This window comes from Oryctolagus cuniculus, chromosome 18, assembly GCF_964237555.1.
Source record: "Oryctolagus cuniculus chromosome 18, mOryCun1.1, whole genome shotgun sequence".
Taxonomy (NCBI): Eukaryota; Metazoa; Chordata; class Mammalia; order Lagomorpha; family Leporidae; genus Oryctolagus; species Oryctolagus cuniculus.
The window spans coordinates 55,617,374-55,635,153 of NC_091449.1; the positions used below are offsets into that span (position 1 = coordinate 55,617,374).

General features: G+C 52.2%; 2 protein-coding genes across 7 annotated transcripts in view; one reads left to right on the forward strand and one right to left on the reverse strand.

Moving 5' to 3' along the window:
• Positions 1 to 6,367, forward strand: part of PHLPP2 (PH domain and leucine rich repeat protein phosphatase 2) — a 92,032-nt gene extending 85,665 nt beyond the window's left edge. For all 5 annotated transcript variants that reach the window (XM_070062685.1, XM_008257569.4, XM_051846986.2 and 2 more), the window contains one exon: positions 1,700 to 6,367. In XM_070062685.1, coding sequence (XP_069918786.1) covers positions 1,700 to 2,854 — 1,155 coding nt within the window. In that variant the 3' untranslated portion in view covers positions 2,855 to 6,367. The remainder of the gene's footprint in view (positions 1 to 1,699) is intronic.
• MARVELD3 (MARVEL domain containing 3) overlaps positions 167 to 17,780 on the reverse strand; it is a 25,521-nt gene continuing 7,907 nt past the window's right edge. The window contains exon 3 of one of the 2 annotated variants that reach the window (XM_051847010.2): positions 167 to 12,959. In XM_051847010.2, coding sequence (XP_051702970.2) covers positions 12,322 to 12,959 — 638 coding nt within the window. In that variant the 3' untranslated portion in view covers positions 167 to 12,321. Of the gene's footprint in view, positions 12,960 to 15,814; positions 17,447 to 17,780 lie in introns of those variants that run through there. The other variant, XM_051847011.2, reaches the window with a different exon arrangement.

A 17,780-nucleotide genomic window follows, 5' to 3' on the forward strand; every position in this document is an offset into this window, starting at 1 on the left:
ATAAATGAGAATTCAGAGTTTTCACCCACAGAATGACTGCAACTGAGAAGTTAATTTATTGATGTCTTTAGAGTTTTTCTTTTGAAGTCAATACCAAGGGGTCTGGCAAAGAGCATTCCTAACCTGCATCTCATGGTTATTTCTTCTCTCTTAAGTTTGGAATTACCTGGATTCTGATGTGACCTACCACTTACTCTTTTTTTTTTTTTTGACAGGCAGAGTTAGACAGTGAGAGAGAGAGAAAGGTCTTCCTTTTTCTGTGGGTTCACCCCCAAAATGGCCACTATGGGCGGCGTGCTGTGCCGATCCAAAGCCAGGAGCCAGGTGCTTCCTCCTGGTCTCCCATGCGGGTACAGGGCCCAAGTACTTGGGCCATCCTCCACTGCCTTCCCAGGCTACAGCAGAGAGCTGGACTGGAAGAGGAACAACTGGGACAGAATCCGGCGCCCTAACCAGGACTAGAACCCAAGGTGCCAGTGCCGCCGCAGGTGGAGGATTAGCCAAGTGAGCCGTGGCGCCGGCCAACCATTTACTCTTGGTATAGCCTTTACAGAGAAGGTTCATCGTGCTACAGAATTCATTTTTTAAAAAAGATTTATTTATTTATTTATTCATTTATTTGAGTGACAGAGATCTTCCATCTTCTGGTTCTACAACAGCTGGATCTGGGCCAGGCCAAAACCAGGAGCCCAAATTTCTGTCTGAGCTTAGATTTCAACTTGAATCTCCCATATGAGCTGCAGGGACCCAGGTAGTTGAGCCGTCATGTGTTGCAGGAAGCTGTATGAGAAGCAGAGTAGCTTTCCTGAATCAGCACCTGACATGGGATGCAGATGGCGCAGTGGGGACCTAACCTGTCGCGACACAATGCCTCCCCTGCTGCAGATCTCACTCTCCTTTTCTAAGCTAGACCACCTTAGGGCTCTGTCAGGCGTTTGCTGCCACAGTTCTCTTAGCCTTTTGCTACCTCCCCAGTCCCAGCTTCGCCTTGGAATGAGAAATCATTTTTAGTGACCCATTTCAGTTTTGGCCTCTCTGAGAATACTGATAATGGAGAACTAATGTTGGTTCTGCTTATCGTCTTTCTAACATATATTTCTCTAAGTAAGGACATACTGAGCTCTGTCCCTCATGTTAGAGTATCTTTTTGAGGTGGTACAGTTCTCTATACTATAACCACATGATATGTTGTCTTTTTAGACTTCTCTACATTTATTTTTTAAGTCCAGTTAAGGGATGGGTGTTGTGGCACAGCAGATTAAGCCACCATTGCAATACACACATCCTGTGTCCAGGGTGCTAGTTCCAGTCCCATCTCCTCCACTACTATCCTGCCTTTCTGCTAATGTATCCTGGGCAGCAGTGAACGATAGCTCAAGTGTTTAGGCTTCTGTCACTCACAAGGGAGACCTGGATGGAGTTCAAGGCTCTTGGTTTTGGACTGGCCCAGTCCCGGCTGTTGTAGGCATTTGGGGAATGAACTAGCAGGTGAAGGATATCTCTCTCTCCTCCTCTCTCACTCTCCCCTCATCTCTCCCTCACAAATAGATGAAAATCAATAAAATTGTACTGATTCTAGGAAAACTCATAGAACATGTAAATTCTATTTTATTTTAGACCCCTAGCATTGTGCTTCAGAAAGATACAAGATTGAGTGTCATCGCTGCTTGTTTCTCACACTTTGTGTTCTCATCTCCAGGACAACAAAGTGAATGGGGTAACTTGCTGTACCAGGTTGCTGGGCTGTGCGTACCTCTACCCTTGGATCCTCCCCAAGCCCTACATATCGTCCACTCCTCTTACCATTCAGGATGAGCTGCTGATTCTGGGAAACAAGGCATTGTGGGAACACTTGTCATATGCAGAAGCTGTTAACGCAGTGCGTCATGTACAAGACCCACTAGCAGCAGCCAAGAAGCTGTGCACATTAGCCCAGAGCTATGGTTGCCAGGACAATGTGGGGGCAATGGTGGTTTATTTGAACATTGGTGAGGAAGGGTGCACTTGTGAAATGAATGGACTGACGCTCCCGGGTCCTGTGGGATTTGCTTCAAGCACCACCATCAAGGACGCTCCCAAGCCAACCACTCCTTCGTCTAGTAGCGGCATCGCCTCTGAATTTAGCAGTGAGACGTCCACCTCCGAGGTGAGCAGTGAAGTAGGCTCTACCGCTTCTGACGAGCATAACACTGTGGGCCTAGAGGCTGGCTTGCTTCCAAGGCCAGAGAGGCGCTGCAGCCTCCATCCAACACCCACCTCTGGGGTATTTCAGCGCCAGCCTTCTTGTGCAACCTTCTCCAGTAATCAGTCTGACAATGGCCTAGACAGTGATGATGACCAGCCTGTTGAAGGGGTCATAACCAATGGCAGCAAGGTCGAAGTAGAGGTGGATATCCACTGCTGCAGAGGAAGAGATCTTGAGAGCTCGCCTACTCTTCGGGAGAGTTCTCCCACCCCCTGTCCTGAGGAACCTTCTAGAGGCTTGTGTTTTGGAATCCGCAGACAGAACAGTGTGAATAGTGGCATCCTTCTCCCAATGAGCAAGGACAAGATGGAGTTACAGAAGTCCCCCTCCACTTCCTGTCTCTATGGGAAGAAACTCTCCAACGGTTCCATTGTGCCCCTGGAAGACAGCCTGAATCTCATTGAAGTGGCCACGGAAGTACCCAAGAGGAAAACTGGCTATTTTGCTGCCCCCACTCAGCTGGAACCAGAGGATCAGTTTGTTGTGCCTCGTGACCTGGAGGAGGAAGTGAAGGAGCAAATGAAACAGCATCAGGAGAGCAGACCTGAGCCCGAGCCCAGCGAGGAGGATCGGACTGAGCCCCCGGAGGAGTTTGACACGGCGCTGTGATTCTGCCCGAGCGGGCAAGTGTGAGAGGAGGCTTGGGGGGCTGGGGCGGGGACCTCTGCATTTCTAAACCATAAAAGTGTGGGGTAGAACTCAGAGCCAAAAAGGTGAGCGCTGCCCGGGGCTGGCCCTGGATGAGCCTGGTGAGCCAGCTGCGCCTTCAGTGTTGCCCCCTCTGCCTGTGTTGGGATTCCCGGAGCTGCTGGGCAGTCAGTCAGTCCTACCGCTGCCATTAACCCTTTCTCTCCCAGGAGGGTTTCCGAGAACTTGCCTGCCTGGGCAGGGAGGGGCTCTTTCTGTGGAGGAGGTCATTGAAGATTGATTCCCTTTGCTGATTGCTGCTGATGGATCTCTGTGACAGAGAAAATCACCTTGTCTCACAGACTAACGGGGTGTGATGTGACTCGTCACATGGCTTTCACTCTTCTCTACGAGAATACAGCCTATCAAAATGATGTCTATTGGAAATGTAGAACCAGTCAAACAGCTAATTTATGTATGTAATGTAATGAGAGCACTTTCACTGACTGTGAACTTTTTATTTTTGAATCTGCATTCGAGCCAATGTTAAGATAAAGGCAGCCCAGTGCCTCTGTCCATTAGCAGAGAGATACACGGGGAGTTAGAGCCTTCTTTGAGGGTACTAGGAAGAGGCCTGGGAAAGTGACTTAGCTGTTGGATGTCAGGAACTTGAGGTAGTAGATCTTTTGGGGATGAAGATAGGGCAGGAGTAAGCACAAAGACTGCTTCCTCCCAAATTAGGAAGAGAATTACTCTTTGACAGATGTGACACCTGCTAGGAGTTTCCCAGATCACAGGCATCTGGGGGTTGGCTCCTTTCCCTGACATGTGCTAGAGTTGGCAGGAGGCCTCCTAGTAGGCAGGGTGGAGGCCGACACTGCTGACATCAAAGCAACCTTGAGTTACAGCAAATGACTCTAAGACAGGTGGAGGCCGAATGAGAACAGATGAGTGGACGGAGCTCCCAGGTTAGACTTGTTCCTTCTCTCACTGTAAAGCAGAGAGAGGGTTTTCTAGAATGTTGGAAATGAACTCAGAGCTCACCTGTAATGTTCAACAGTGTACTCTTCTGAAAACTGCATATTCACCTTACTTGGTTCCAGGGTACTGGGCTCAGTAGCAGCATATTGCACATTCCATGTAACCCTAGCAAAATGTAATTCCTTCTTTATTTTTGTCACTTTTTCCATTAGAATATTTACTTAGGAAAATTAATTACTATTTATTTCTATAAAATCTTGGCATTGCTTGATTTTACCTATTAGGGAATGTGCTTTGAATTTTTGGAATACTTTCAACAATTAAGAAAATAGAGTGGAACCCTTTTTGATCTGTTTCATCAGAAACAAAATGTTAAAGATAGAGTTGAATTATATTCCTTTGCGTTTTGAGGAAGTGTTTGTTCAGGGCAGTAGTCAAGAGCCAAGTGGCCCATCCAGAAATGCTGTGTGTCTTCTCTTCTCAGAGCCCTATACCTCTTAGCGTGTGTCAGTGGTATGCTCTTGGGGGTTCGGTACTACTCCAACATAGTGTAATGTTTAACCCCTCAAGAATCTGATCTGGGGTGTCCATGTTGTCAGGAACACTTGACTTTCCTGTGTTGAAACTACTGGTCAGCTACTGCAAACTTTTTGAACTCAGGTCTTTGCTTTGAAATGTGGAACAGAGTGGCTCATACAAAGATGAGGTGCTGTTAGAAAGATGGGAACAAATAGTGTGTGGCCACCTTATTTTTATATGGGAAAATGGAAAAAAAAAAAAAAAGAAAATGAAGGAAAAACCCAGATAGTAATGGATGGTATAAAACATCTTCCTGCACAGACAGCAGAACCTTTGGGTTGTAGAATAGTGATATTGTCCAAAAGTGGAAATTATTTTGGGAACATACCACTTTATAATATAGTCTTATAAAAGTTGTCTGTTATCTTTGAACTCTTTTGTTGTCTTCTGTTTGTTTCCCACCCTGCTCGTTGGCACCACCTCAAAACCCAGCTCTGAAATGACCTTGACAAAAGTAAATGCATTTGCTTTTTAGACTGCAGAGCTCTGAAATTCAGAGGGTTCTTTGGTGTGGTAGAGTGTGTTTTAGGAGCCAGTAGGTTGTGCTAAAAACCTTTAATATGGACTATACCAAAACTGATAATTCTTTTTTTTTCAATCTTCTTTAATTCATAACCTTCTGTAGTTACTCTGTATTAAACAGAGGGTAAAGAGGCCATAGTCCATTACCAAAAAATCTTATTTAAAAAAACTCTTGTGACCTATGACAGAAGAGGTGTTATCTGAGTAGGCCCTGTTGGTGAGAAACAGTCATCGGTCTCCAGGTGGCTGTAACAGCTTTCCAGTTAGGGCTTCACTCCAAGGCTGTGTCCCCAGCGTGGGCCGAGGATGGCTGACTTCCAGCATGGAGATTCTGGCCTCTGCACGATTCTCAGGTCTCGGAATGTACCTCCCGATTCATAAGGAAGTTTAAACAAACGCCTGAAAGAACACCCTGACCATGGAGCAGTTCAGGAGTCCCGTGGAAGGAAGAAAAATACATGTGTCCTGGCAGCCATGATGCTCTATTTTTATCCGAGTGGATTAGAAATCTATTTGAAAATGTGAATGTTGGTATGACATTGAGAGCTATAGTGCTACTGTCGTCAAGTCATTGAATTCCACTCCCGATCCAAGGGAGGGCTTTATTTCACTGCTGCAGAGTGTGTGTGCAATAAGTTGGTGAACTCGTTCTCCTGGTGTGCAAGAGCCAGCAGCTGTGACACTGGGTGCTATTACAACTGCCGGCACCGCGTGCTGTTTCCCAGGAGATGGAGCCAGTTAGGTTTGGCCGATCCACTGACTATCAAACAATGCTCTTCTTTCCATGTAGACCTTCCGTGAAAGCAGGTACTGGGGAGCCACAGGCTCACCTCCTCTATTCAACAATTATTAATGAAGAGACCTCCATAAGGGAGCACATGGCTGTTATCGATAAATGTACCAGTTACTAAAGAATTAGTCTCCAAGCCATTTGGTGATGTCTGCAGCATCACTGTAGAACTGTCTTGTGTCACTTTTTACTTCCCTTTGGTGGGGCCTTCCGGACTCTGCAATCATGGAAGCAAGTTCATCTTTCTCTACAGTTAGTGACTCCCCGCTGGGTAAGCACTTCCTCGATGGAGAGAAGCAGCTACAGCAAACCCTGCTCCGTTTCCCTCCTTTGGTGATCGACCACACATGAGCTCCTGTCGTCTCAAGTTCATGCTCTTCTCCCAGACGCTGTAGGGTTTTCTCTCACTGGTGCCAATGGATGTCATCCAGACAGTGGGCTCATATCTTATGGTTTTGTGCAATCATTGTTGTATTGTAGTCCTAAGACTCATTATAGTGTATTTTTGATATTTTTGAAATGTGTTAAATTTTTTAATTCAATAATATGAGCCAGAGCATGTTGCAGCAAATCTATTGTTTGTAAAAAATAACATTAACAATAATAAATGAAATAAAATGGAATATCTTTTTTCATGGCTTTGTTTTAAAATGGAATGCCTGTTATTTTATAAATCTTGCTAACTCGTGTAGAATTAAGTTCTTAACCCAGAGCACCGTTAGGATTTGTCTGCTTTTCCTTGCATTAGGGGAAGGTAAGCAAGGACAGACACCGGAAACCACATCCATGACGCTCTACAGAGCCGTGAGCCAGTAAGCAGGAGTGGCGAGCACCTGGATATGGCCTCACAAAAGTGTTTGGCCTGGCGCTGCCAAGGCAGTGCAGGCAGGACGCAATTCAGTTCATCTCGAGCAGGCTAATTTTTAAGTTGATTGTCTGTGGCCTGTGAGTGACATCACAGATACCCACACGGGCCTAGGCAGGAAGAGGTTTCCCCATCCCTGCAAGAATGGGTGTTTTTGACCAGTGTTTGAACTAAAACAACAAAGATTTGTACCTTAAGAAACGTGGTACACCTGGATCTGTGTTTCGAGAAAACCCAAAGCCAGGACAGGTTAGTGGCCTCCCTGTCCAGACTCCTGCTGATACAGAGGAGGGAGGCGGCCAGGCTGCCATCCTGCTTTCCTTGAAGTAAATCCTTCAGCTCTCGAACCAGCTTTGGATGTTGTGGTGAGTGTTGGCTCATGAGATAACTTTGGTCCAGCTGAACCTCTCAGTGCTTGCTCTGCCTCCGGGGGGTGTTTTCCATCATCTCTGGACTTCCCAGCAGATTATCTACCTCTACTCCAAATAAAAGCTAAGTTAAAGTCAATGACAGATTTCATCCAGCAGAACAAGTGTTTTAAAAACTTGGTTCGGGGCCGGCGCTGTGGCGTGGTGGGTAAAGCCGCCACCTGCAGTGCTGGCACCCCACATGGGCGCCGGTTCGTGTCCTGGCTGCTCCACTTCCTGTCCAGCTCTCTGCTGTGGCTTGGGAAAGCAGTGAAGGATGATCCAAGCCCTTGGGCCCCTGCACCTATGTGGGAGACCTGGAGGAAGCTCCTGGCTCCTGGCTTTGGATCAGCGCAGCTTCAACCACTGCAGCCAATTGGGAGTGAACCAGCAGATGTAAGACCTTTTCTCTTCTCTTCTCTTCTCTTCTCTTCTCTTCTCTTCTCTTCTCTTCTCTTCTCTTCTCTTCTCTTCTCTTCTCTTCTCTTCTCTTCTCTTCTCTTCTCTTCTCTTCTCTTCTCTTCTCTTCTCTTCTCTCTCTCTCTCTCTCTCTCTCTCTCTCTCTCTCTCTCTCTCTGCCTCTCCTTCTCTGTGTAACTCTTTCAAGTAAAACAAATAAATCTTTTTTAAAAAAAAATTTGGTTCAATGACTGTTCATTGAGCATCTTTCTTCAGTGTGCGGGGCACTGCTCCCCACCTACTCTAATACCTCTGTCCCTTGGGACACACCCCCTAGTCCCAAGAGGCAGAAATGAAATTCTCTGAGGATTCTGAGGATGGGCTCTGCTTCTTGAAATATCCTCTGGATCACCAAAGGCCACAGAATGCATTCATCACCTGTCGCTCCCCCTCTTCGTGGAGGAACGACACAGGACCCTGCGCTGTTCTTTTGTCTGCTCGGCCCTCCCCGGGTTTGCTGCTGGTTCTTCCCGGGTTGGCTACCGACCCTTCCACCTCCGTGGAAGGGCGGTTCCCCCTGCCACATTCCCCACTTCCGCAGGGGAGCGGCACACCGCCGGCCGGCTCTTCTCGGGGGCTGCACAGGTGTTCCTCTTAGATGTTCCCCTTAGATGTTCCTGGTGCATGCCGTCTCTCTCCTCTTTTATAGTCCTCCTCCGCCAATCCTAACTCGGCTGCCCACACGCCGAGTACGCTGCTCTCCTCCAATTAGGAGCAGGATCAGCTCCTGGAGGTCAGCACTCAAGTTGGCAAGAGGCAGCTGCGTAGAAGCTGTTTTCTCCTCTCCCAGCGCCATATTGTGGGAGAGCAGATGCATAGAATAAGTCTTAATTCCAGTAACTCAGTCCAGTCCGGGTTGCTCCCCACAGATCCTTTCTTTTTATTTTTTGGCGTTGATACGCGCCTGTCTTCGGTGTCCCGCGGCACACACTCTGCTCTGCTTGCTAGAGTTGCCCACAGGTGCTTACAAGTCCTATCAATCAGGCAAACCGAATCCGGGTCCTCTCTTCGCCATGTTGTGAGGAGGTTTTTAGGCGCTGATGCGTGCCTGTGTTCGGTGCCCTGCAGCGCATGCTCTACTCTGCTAGAACTGCCTGCAGGTGCTTACAAGTCCTATCAGGCAAACCGAACCCAAGCCTTCTCATTGCCGTATTGTGGGGAGACTTATTGATGTTGATTCGTGCCTATCTTCGGTGACCTGCAGCTCATACTCTGGTCGAGCTGCCTGCTGGTGCTTACTGCCTTACTAATCAGGCAGACCGAATCCAAGCCTTCTCATTACGGTATTGTGGGGAGACTTATTGATGTTAATTCGTGCCTGTCTTCGGTGACCTGCGGCACATAAGCTGCTAGCCGCCCGCAGGTGCTCACCACCTCCCTAATCAGGCAGACCGAATCCAAGCTCTCTCATTGCCATGTTGTGGGGAGGCCTTATTTTTCTGTTTCTCTATCTCCGGGCATTCCTATTTCTCCTATTTTACTTCTATCTACCAGCATTCTTATTTCTCTCATTTTACTTCTAAACTTCTGTTTCTCTTATCTTCGCGGCTTCCCGGCGCCCGCCCCGAGGCTGCTTCTCTGAGCTGCTCTGAGCCGCTTCAGCCCGCGCCGGCGCCCGCCCTGCGGTGGGCTCCCGGCTCTGCGTGGCTCTGCTCAGCTATGCGCGCACACTCCGCGGTCTCCACGCCCCTTTGCGCCTACACCACGGCCTCGCACTAGCCCCACGTTCCCTATCTATTCACGCCCCGTGCTCTCTCTGCACGCGGTGGCTTCCGCGAGTCACACAGCCCCAGCTCACGTTTCCGCCACCACCGGCATTCAGTCCAAGTTCCCCGGACTAACCTGGCGATTCCAACCTGGCGGCCCACGTCTCTGCCTCTGGTTCCAGATTTTCGCCTTTTGCTCCCCGGGCTGACTTGAAGAATTCCAAGATGGCTTACGTCTCCACCTCGGCCTGCACTCGCGGCTTCATCCTCCCTAACATTTTTCTCTACCCGGTATGTTTCCCTAAGTTTTCTTCCAACAATATTCCTCCCTCATTTCTCCTGGCTTCTCCCCACAGTCCGTATCCGAGTCTGTTTGTTCTAGCTTTCACTTTCGCTTTCGACCTTAGAGATTTCTCCCAGCTTCCCCCCGTAGTCCGTATCTGAGTCTATGCCTAGGCTTTTGATAGCTTCTTCCGGCACCTTTTTCGTCCAGCTTTCCCCTAGGCTCTTCTAGTCTCTCTCTCCAGTATTTTCCTGCTTCTTCCCGTTTCTTCCCTCCTAGGCTTCATATCCGAGTCACGGCACCATTACGTCGCTCCCCGTCTTCGTGGAGGAACGACACAGGACCCTGCGCTGTTCTTTTGTCTGCTCGGCCCTCCCCGGGTTTGCTGCTGGTTCTTCCCGGGTTGGCTACCGACCCTTCCACCTCCGTGGAAGGGCGGTTCCCCCTGCCACATTCCCCACTTCCGCGGGGGAGCGGCACACCGCCGGCCGGCTCTCTCGGGGGCTGCACAGGTGTTCCTCTTAGATGTTCCTGGTGCATGCCGTCTCTCTCCTCTTTTATAGTCCTCCTCCGCCAATCCTAACTCGGCTGCCCACACGCCGAGTACGCTGCTCTCCTCCAATCAGGAGCAGGATCAGCTCCTGGAGGTCAGCACTCAAGTTGGCAAGAGGCAGCTGCGAAGAAGCTGTTTTCTCCTCTCCCAGCGCCATATTGTGGGAGAGCAGATGCATAGAATAAGTCTTAATTCCAGTAACTCAGTCCAGTCCGGGTTGCTCCCCACAATCACCTAGAACGTGTTCCAGTGTGTGTGTCAGTGGGTCTGAGTTTTGTCTCTGCTGCTTAGAAGTTTTGTGACTTCAAATTCCTTAGCCTTTCTAAGGCTGCTTTTTCTCATTTGTTAAATAGAAATAATAGTGTCTGTCATCAGTTATGAGTTTGAGATGGTGCAAAGTGCTCCTTTAACTCAATACTGTACTTGGCACATGGCATTCATTGAACTGTAAACTTAGCCACTTACCTTGAACCTTGTCTCTGCATCTGTAAAATGTGAGTAAGAAGTCTGGGCCTGCCTACCCGGCAGTGGCAGGGAGTGGGATAAGCTTAATGAAGCAACCGCAAGCCGGGCAGCCCGGCAGGAGAGCTGGTACTGTTGTGATGGCTCCAGCTGCTCCCGAGGAGTGCAACCGGGCACAGAGGCCAGGGAGGCCAAGAGCCCTTTATGTCAAGCAGAGAACCCAACGTGGGCAAAGACGGACTAGGGGCATGTCTTAGGGAGTAAGTGCCAGGGTAGAGTGGTGTGTGTGGAGCCTGGTGCTCTTCGGGGCAAGGGCTGGGGAGCAGGTTGATTGTTGCTGTTAAAATCATCACCCGGGGAAGAGTGTGGCACTCCTCCCACCACCCTGGGAAGCACCTGTTAGCAAACTTTTTATTTTAACTTAGCAATGTGCATTTCCAGTCCATTATTTTCCTCCAAGCTTTGGTTGTTTGTTAAAGTGTAATCTAGATCTTTCCCAAATCTGTATGAGATTTGGTTCTGATCCTTAATCTTGGATGGATTCCATTCAGAATCAGCTAGTGGAAAACAAGAGGACCGTCAGGGGGAAAGTAGGCAATCAGAAGGTTGACATTTCTAGTTCTTGTGAGAAAACGCAATCCATTTGAGACTAGTTGTATAAGGACAGGGCTAAGATGATTCAGGTTAAAGTTACTGGAAGAACTTTAAAATCCAGCGCTAGGGAGCGGTTACACCCTGAAAAGAGTTGAAGGCAATGAGCGACTACTCCAGCTTTGCAGGCCTGCTCAACGGGGCCCTGTCAGGAACTGCAGACGCAAGGAAGCCTGCAGCAAGCCTTTGGAGTCCGGTTTAATTAACTGCTTTATTTTTTGCAATTAGTTCAAAGTGCATTTAAGAAGTTTATGAATCTTTCTCAACATCTGGAAAGCTCGTGTTTAAAAAAACTTGGAAAATATGTCAGGGAAGTGAATGGCAATCATGCTCACGAAAAAGAGACTCACTTGGAGTAGCAGCAGAAAACGTTTTCTCTGGGCCCCGCGGCAGCCCCCCCCCCCCCCCCCCGGGTCTAAAAGCATGGCTTCCTATAGAGCAGGAATCCAGGCTCCTGTCTGTGAGGGAGGGCGGCTGCTCGGCGCCGAATGGCGACGGGACAATGCGGGGACGTCGCGCCTCTACAGAACACGCACCCTCCAAGTGCGTCAGACGCCCACAGAACTGCTTTAAAATCCTTGCCATGGGACGAAAGACCGCAGAAAAGGGCACCTTTTTCTTCTGATGATCGTAACGACGAGGGTATATCAGAAAGTTGGAGTTATAACTACTTTTGGTGCACACAATTTTGTGTTTCCATAACAGGCCTTTTCCAGGAGTTCCTTGAACGCCCCTCGTAGGCCTAGATCTCAAACTTTCTGGCACCGAGATAAACCCATCCTTTAATTCTGTCTTCCACGAGCTTTCTCCTGGAGTGCCTTGCAGTAAGGTGGGGGAGATGGTTCTCCAGCCACACTGGGCCTGCTCAGCCCAGCCGCGCAGTTCTCGGAGAATCCGTTAGCGTGACTGCCGTCTCACAGGGCACCAGGTCCCCATGGCCCTTCCGGGGGGGGGGGGTGTCAGATACCACCCAGACCTCTGGGGCTGCCCTTCCAAGCTCTTGTCCAGTCATCCCACGGACTCAGTGACCTCTTTTTTTCAACAGAAACACGAGACAATTAGGTAACTTTGCCCTGCTACCAAAGGGAGCAACCATAAAACGAAGCAGGTGAAAACCCACAGGTTTTAAAGGACCGTCTCTGGGGGAGAAACTAAGGGGGCTGGGTTGACATTGGGGTTCCAGGAGAGCCCTCAGAGCGTCCCAGACCACAGGTACCCGGGGGCGTCACTGTGGTGTCTCGGCTGTCCCCAGCTGTCCTTGTACCGCTGCCGCTCTCGGTAGCTCCGCAGGGCCAGCACCACGCTGGCACCGTACATGATGACCAGAAGACACGCGAAGGTGGCGGCTGCTCCATCGGTGCCCGCCAGCTGGCAGTTCATCCAGGTGAGACCCTTGCGGGCATACAGCCTCTCTCTCCTCTTGCAAGTGTCCGTGGAATTGATCTGCAAGGCCGCGTGGAGGTAGATGCCGATGCCCACGCAGTAGCCCACCGCCGCGAGCAGGCTGAAGGCAGCCTCCGAAAGCAGCCACTTCCCCGGCAGTTTCGTGAGACTCTTGGCTCCTCGGAGTAGAACGCCCATGGTGAGGACACCCAGCCCCAGAGAAACAGCCACGCCACCGTAGATCAGCGGAGCCCGGAGGACCGTGTACTGCTGGTCCAGCTGCCGCACCTGCTCCAGCTCCGTGCCCTCAAACGGTGAGTAATAGTTGTTCCCAAAGCCGCCACCGGTGGTAAAGCTGGCGCTGAATCCGGCCAGGACAAAGTAGGAGGCCACGATGCACATGAGGACCATCCCGTTCAGTATCACCTCCACTATGTGCACCACACCTACGAGAGAGGGGGCCGATTGAACGCTGACAGCACTCACCCAGGTCACCCCGAGCCGCCAGAACTCGGTCAGATGCCACAAGAACAGCCTTGATTTGTTTGGGTTTTTTGGCTGAGGTTTTGTGTCTAATGTACAAATCTGTGTGAAAAATCAAAATGCCACCCTGGAAAAAAATGTTGGCAGTTTCTTACAAAAACTAAGCCTGGGGGCCGGCGCTGCTGCACAGTGGGCTTTCCATACAGGAGCGCCGCTTTGAGCCGCGGCTGCTCCTCTTCCCATCCAGCTCCCTGCTGATGCGCCTGGGAAAGCAGTGGAGGATGGCCTGGTGCTTGGGCCCCTGCACCCCTGTGGGAGACCCGGAAGAGGCTCCTGGCTTCGGATGGGCCCAACTCTGGCCCTTGAGGCCATTTGGGGAGTGAACCAGCGGATAGATTTCTGTCTCTCTGTAACTCTTTCCAATAAGTAAATAAATCTTAAAAAACAATCTAAACATGGACTTACCATGTGACCCTACAGTGGTCTTCGTGGGTGTTTATCCTGAAGAAACAGAAACTCCTGGCCCCACAGAAACAGGCACTTGACTGCCCACGGGAGCTTTATTTGCAGTAGCCAAGTGCTAGAAATGACCGAGATGCTCTTCAGAGGGTGAAGGGTTACACTGGCACCCCACTCTGTGCAACCCTGACCCAGGCAGCAGTGGGGCTGGGTGCCCAGGGAACTGTGACCAGCGCAGCCAGCCCGCTCCCATTACGTATGGATCCTACCGGAGCGTCAGGACAGCATTAGCGACGGAGCAGCGCAGATGGCCCTGGGGCAGGGGTGGGCGTGCCGAGGGGCAGCACGTGGCTCTGACCGTGCCGCTGTGCTGACCCAGCCCTGCACACGTGGCCGCACGCCGAGCTGCCGGCCACTTCCTGCTTCCTCATTGTCCTGCACTTGCGCAAGATGCTGCCCCCGCAGAGCAGGCTAGGGACACCCAGGATCTCTCTGCCATTTTTTATGCCTTCTTGTGAATCTGTTTCAAAATCTAGATTTGTTTAAAAATCACAGTGACATAAGGATCATGAGAAGCCTCCCTCATGTCCCCGACCGCTTCACTAGTTTCCAGTAGGACTTTCTAGCGTTCCTCTGGGCAAGCAAGAGCACATTCAAACCTGCAGCTCATTCTCCCCTGCTCTGCTTTTTTCACAAAGGCCAGCATTCTGCTTCTTGATTTTTTTCCATTTATTTATTTATTTGTTTTGATTTGAAAGGCAGAGAGAGACAGAGATCTTCCATCTGCTGGCTCACTCCCCAAATGCTCCAACAGCCAGGGCTGGGCCGGGCCACAGGCAGGCGCCAGGAGCCAGGAGCTCCATCCAGGTCTCCCACATGGGTGGCAGGGGCCCAAGCACTTGGGCCATCACCGGCTGTCTCCCAAGGTGTGCATTAGCAGGAAGCAGGATTGAAGTAGAGAAGTCAGGACTTGAACTAGCACTGAAATATGGGACGCCAGTGTCCCAGTCAGATACTTAACCACTGTCCAAACAGCAGGCTCCACCCCCCACCACTGCCTTTTACATCTTATTTATTTTTATTTTGCTTGAAAGGCAGAGAGACAGGGAAGTTTTCTGATCAGCCCCTACATGGTCACATCTCTGTGCTGTGGCCTGCAGCCCCAGAGCATGGATGGCCCTGCCTGCTCAACCAGGTTCCAGCACAGGGGCTTGGCGCTGTTCACCAGGGAGCTTTTTTGCCATTTAAGACCCCTCCCCCTCTCCACTCCCCCCAAGCCGGGAGGCAGAGGGAGCCAAGACTGAGCGCGTGCCTATGCAAAGCCAGCATTCATCTGTGATGGCCAGGGGCCCAGCCTCTTCTCAGGCACTCTTCTGGGAGGTAGGTGGTCTCCTGTGTCCCCCAGGAGTTTGCAGGTGAGAGGCCAGAGGGAAGCTGCCTGGGGAGCACAGGTTCCGTGCCCCTCCGCTGCCCTGCAGTCTTGCCCACGCCCTTGCGCCTGTCTCAGCCTCAGACTTGAGCTGCCCCGTGGAGGACACGCCTGCCACTCCCACCCTGCCAGGCTCACGGGACGGCGCGGCCTCGAGAGGCTGAAAGCTCACCAAGGGCACACGGGTGGGCGGTGCCGCTTCTCTGTGGCGGTCGTCCACGTCCACGCAAGGGCTTCCTGAGAGCCTTAAGAAGACGTGGGACGCGAGCGTGAAAAGCACGTGTCCCAGAGCGAGGCCCACCCTCCAACACGAGGGGGTGCCGGCGCCGTTACCGTCTCGGGGTGAGCACCAGTGTCCCTAGAGCGCCGAGGCCGCAGGGCTGGGCCTGCCGCTCCTCTCTCCCGCCGGCCCACGCGAGTTCCCGGAGGCCCCGTGGGGACCACAGGACATGGCCGCCGGAGCTCGGCATGGAGAAGCCACCTTCCTCTTATTTAACACTGACAATAACATCAGACCGGCACTGCCCAGGCCACCCACTCCCTCCAGCAGAGCCAGGCGGTCAACCCAGAAGCCATTCAGTCACCCACCAGCCGCAGCGGCCAGGAAGTAACCAGTGAAGCAGCACGGCGGCCACGGGCTAGCATCCCAGGTTCCGCCAGGCCTGACCGGCGCCGCGCTCAGGCATCTCCAAGCAGGCGGTCAGTGCAGAAAGAGGCTCACACGGCGGAGTCGGAGTGGTGACTGGCAGCGCTGGCTGCGGTTCCCCTGGACGGTGCACGGGGCCAGGCTGTGCAGAGACGGCAGGGGGCTCAGTGGGACGCACAGACACGGAAGTGGCGCCTCTCTGGGTGAGCTCATTTAACACGAGACACCTGATGCTGCCTTTGCCCCGGATGTGTTCCCTGAACAAACCAAGTCAGACACATGGGTTTCCTTTTGTTTTTTATTTTTTAAATACATGTGCAATCAAGCCATACATACAGTGAAAATTTTTAAAAAAACCCTTCTCTTCAGGAGGATAACTGTTAAGACTTTCTTGTGTATTCTTCAAAAAATTCTATATATACTCCAAGAAGGACCTATGCCTCCTCTCAAAACCCAAATGGAACTCACATCCTAAAAGCAACACATTGTGAGCATGTAAGGGAATAAGAACTTACGGCGAAGAGAACCGTCATCACTAACGTTTTCCCGGATTCCTGTGAAGCACAGCACGTGTGGGATGTTTTGTCATGACGTCATGATTTACCGTGCAGGAAGAGCCCATGAGGCATCTGGCCAAGACGCGTATCCTTCTGCTGGGAAAGACTCCACGGTCCCTTTTTCCTGGAAGCCTCCCAAGTTCCCGATGTTGGCTTTAGTCCTTCATACAGCGGCAGTGATGAGAGGCACAAAACCCTTACTGCGCCTCCGGGGCCGTCGTGAGGGCCAGTGCAGTCGCCTCTTGGCGCCCCAGTGAATCCGCGTGATTCCTCTGCCCTCAGCCCACGCGCGCCTCCAGCTTCAGTGTTCCAGGAGTGGCCTCCCCAGGACCCCACCCGCGCTGCCCACAGAACCCCAGAGCTGGGAGGCCCCGAGGGCTCGCTTGGAAAACTTGCCGACTCCTCGGCTGTGGTTAGACAAGTTCGGGCTGCGAAGTCTCTGTGGCTTTTCGAGAACTTTGACGAGCAGTTTCTTCAGACTCACCTGCGCATCTCCCTGTAGGTGACCTGCAAGTGCACTTGGCTCAGCATAAGCCTTTTCCCTGTGGGTCCTGGGCTCCATGTTTGCTATTTTGATTGTTCTTCACCAACGGAAGATTCCAGAAACCCGGACTGGTTCAGCGAATGCCCCTCCGTGCAGCCGGGAGCTATGCCCACGGCGCTCAAGCTGGCGCTGCCTCTCCGGCACCGGCCGGTTCCCGGCGGGCTGGTCTCGTGAGGGACCACTTGACAGAGCGTTGGGAAAATCCTAGAAGTCACGCATTGCTGCGGGCTTCTCTTTCAGCTTCCTGACCTCCCGGTAACCTCTGATGGCCAGGACAGCCCCCGCGGCAAAGACCACAATGCCCAGGGCCGCAAAGACCCCGGCGCCGATGTCGCCGCCGTGGAAACCGCAGCCGAAGCCGCTGTAGCCCTTGCTTTGGTACAGCGCCTCCCTCTCTTTACACACGGCAGAGCCGTAGGCGGCGGACAGGTGCTGGAAGTAGAAGTACAAGGCGGGGATGTACGCCCCGGCCACGAGCGCGTCCAGCACACCTTCGGCCACCAGCCACAGGGGGCAGTGCCACGGGACCCGCAGGACACCCACGAGGAGCAGAAGGCAGGAGAAGGCTGTGAGGGCTCCGCCGTAGGCCATGGCAGCCGTGGCCGTGGGCAGCTTGAGCTGGTAGAACTGGACATCCAGCTGCCGGGCCCTCTCCCCGTCGGCACCGTCGAAGCCGCTGTAGGCGCCCCCGTACTGGTAGTAGTAAATGCCCCCCAGGCTGGTGAGGCCCGTGTAGCCCCCAGTGGAGCTGTAAGACACAGAGCTGCAGGCCAGGATCAGCAAGTTCAGCAGAACCTCCAGCATCTGGCAGCAGGCTGCAAAGACAGGGCGGGTCCCCCAGTGAGAGACGCCCCGCGGCAGGGGGAGGCCCCCACCCCGGGCCTGACCCTCCCCGCCGCACGCCCAGAGCCGGCTCTCTGGCCTGGCCCCGCTCCACAGCCGCACCGACAGGGCACCACGGAGTTGGTGTCAGAAACACTTCGGGCTGCAGAGCGGAACTCACAAGACAGCAAGGCGGCCCGCCCCGGGGGGGATGTGCAGGAAGACGATGGGAGGCAGGAGGCGGGCGAGAACATCCTACACCCCCGGCCGCCCCTCCCCACAGCACTGAACGGCAGTCTCCTCTCTGTACACGCCTTGCCCTGCTTC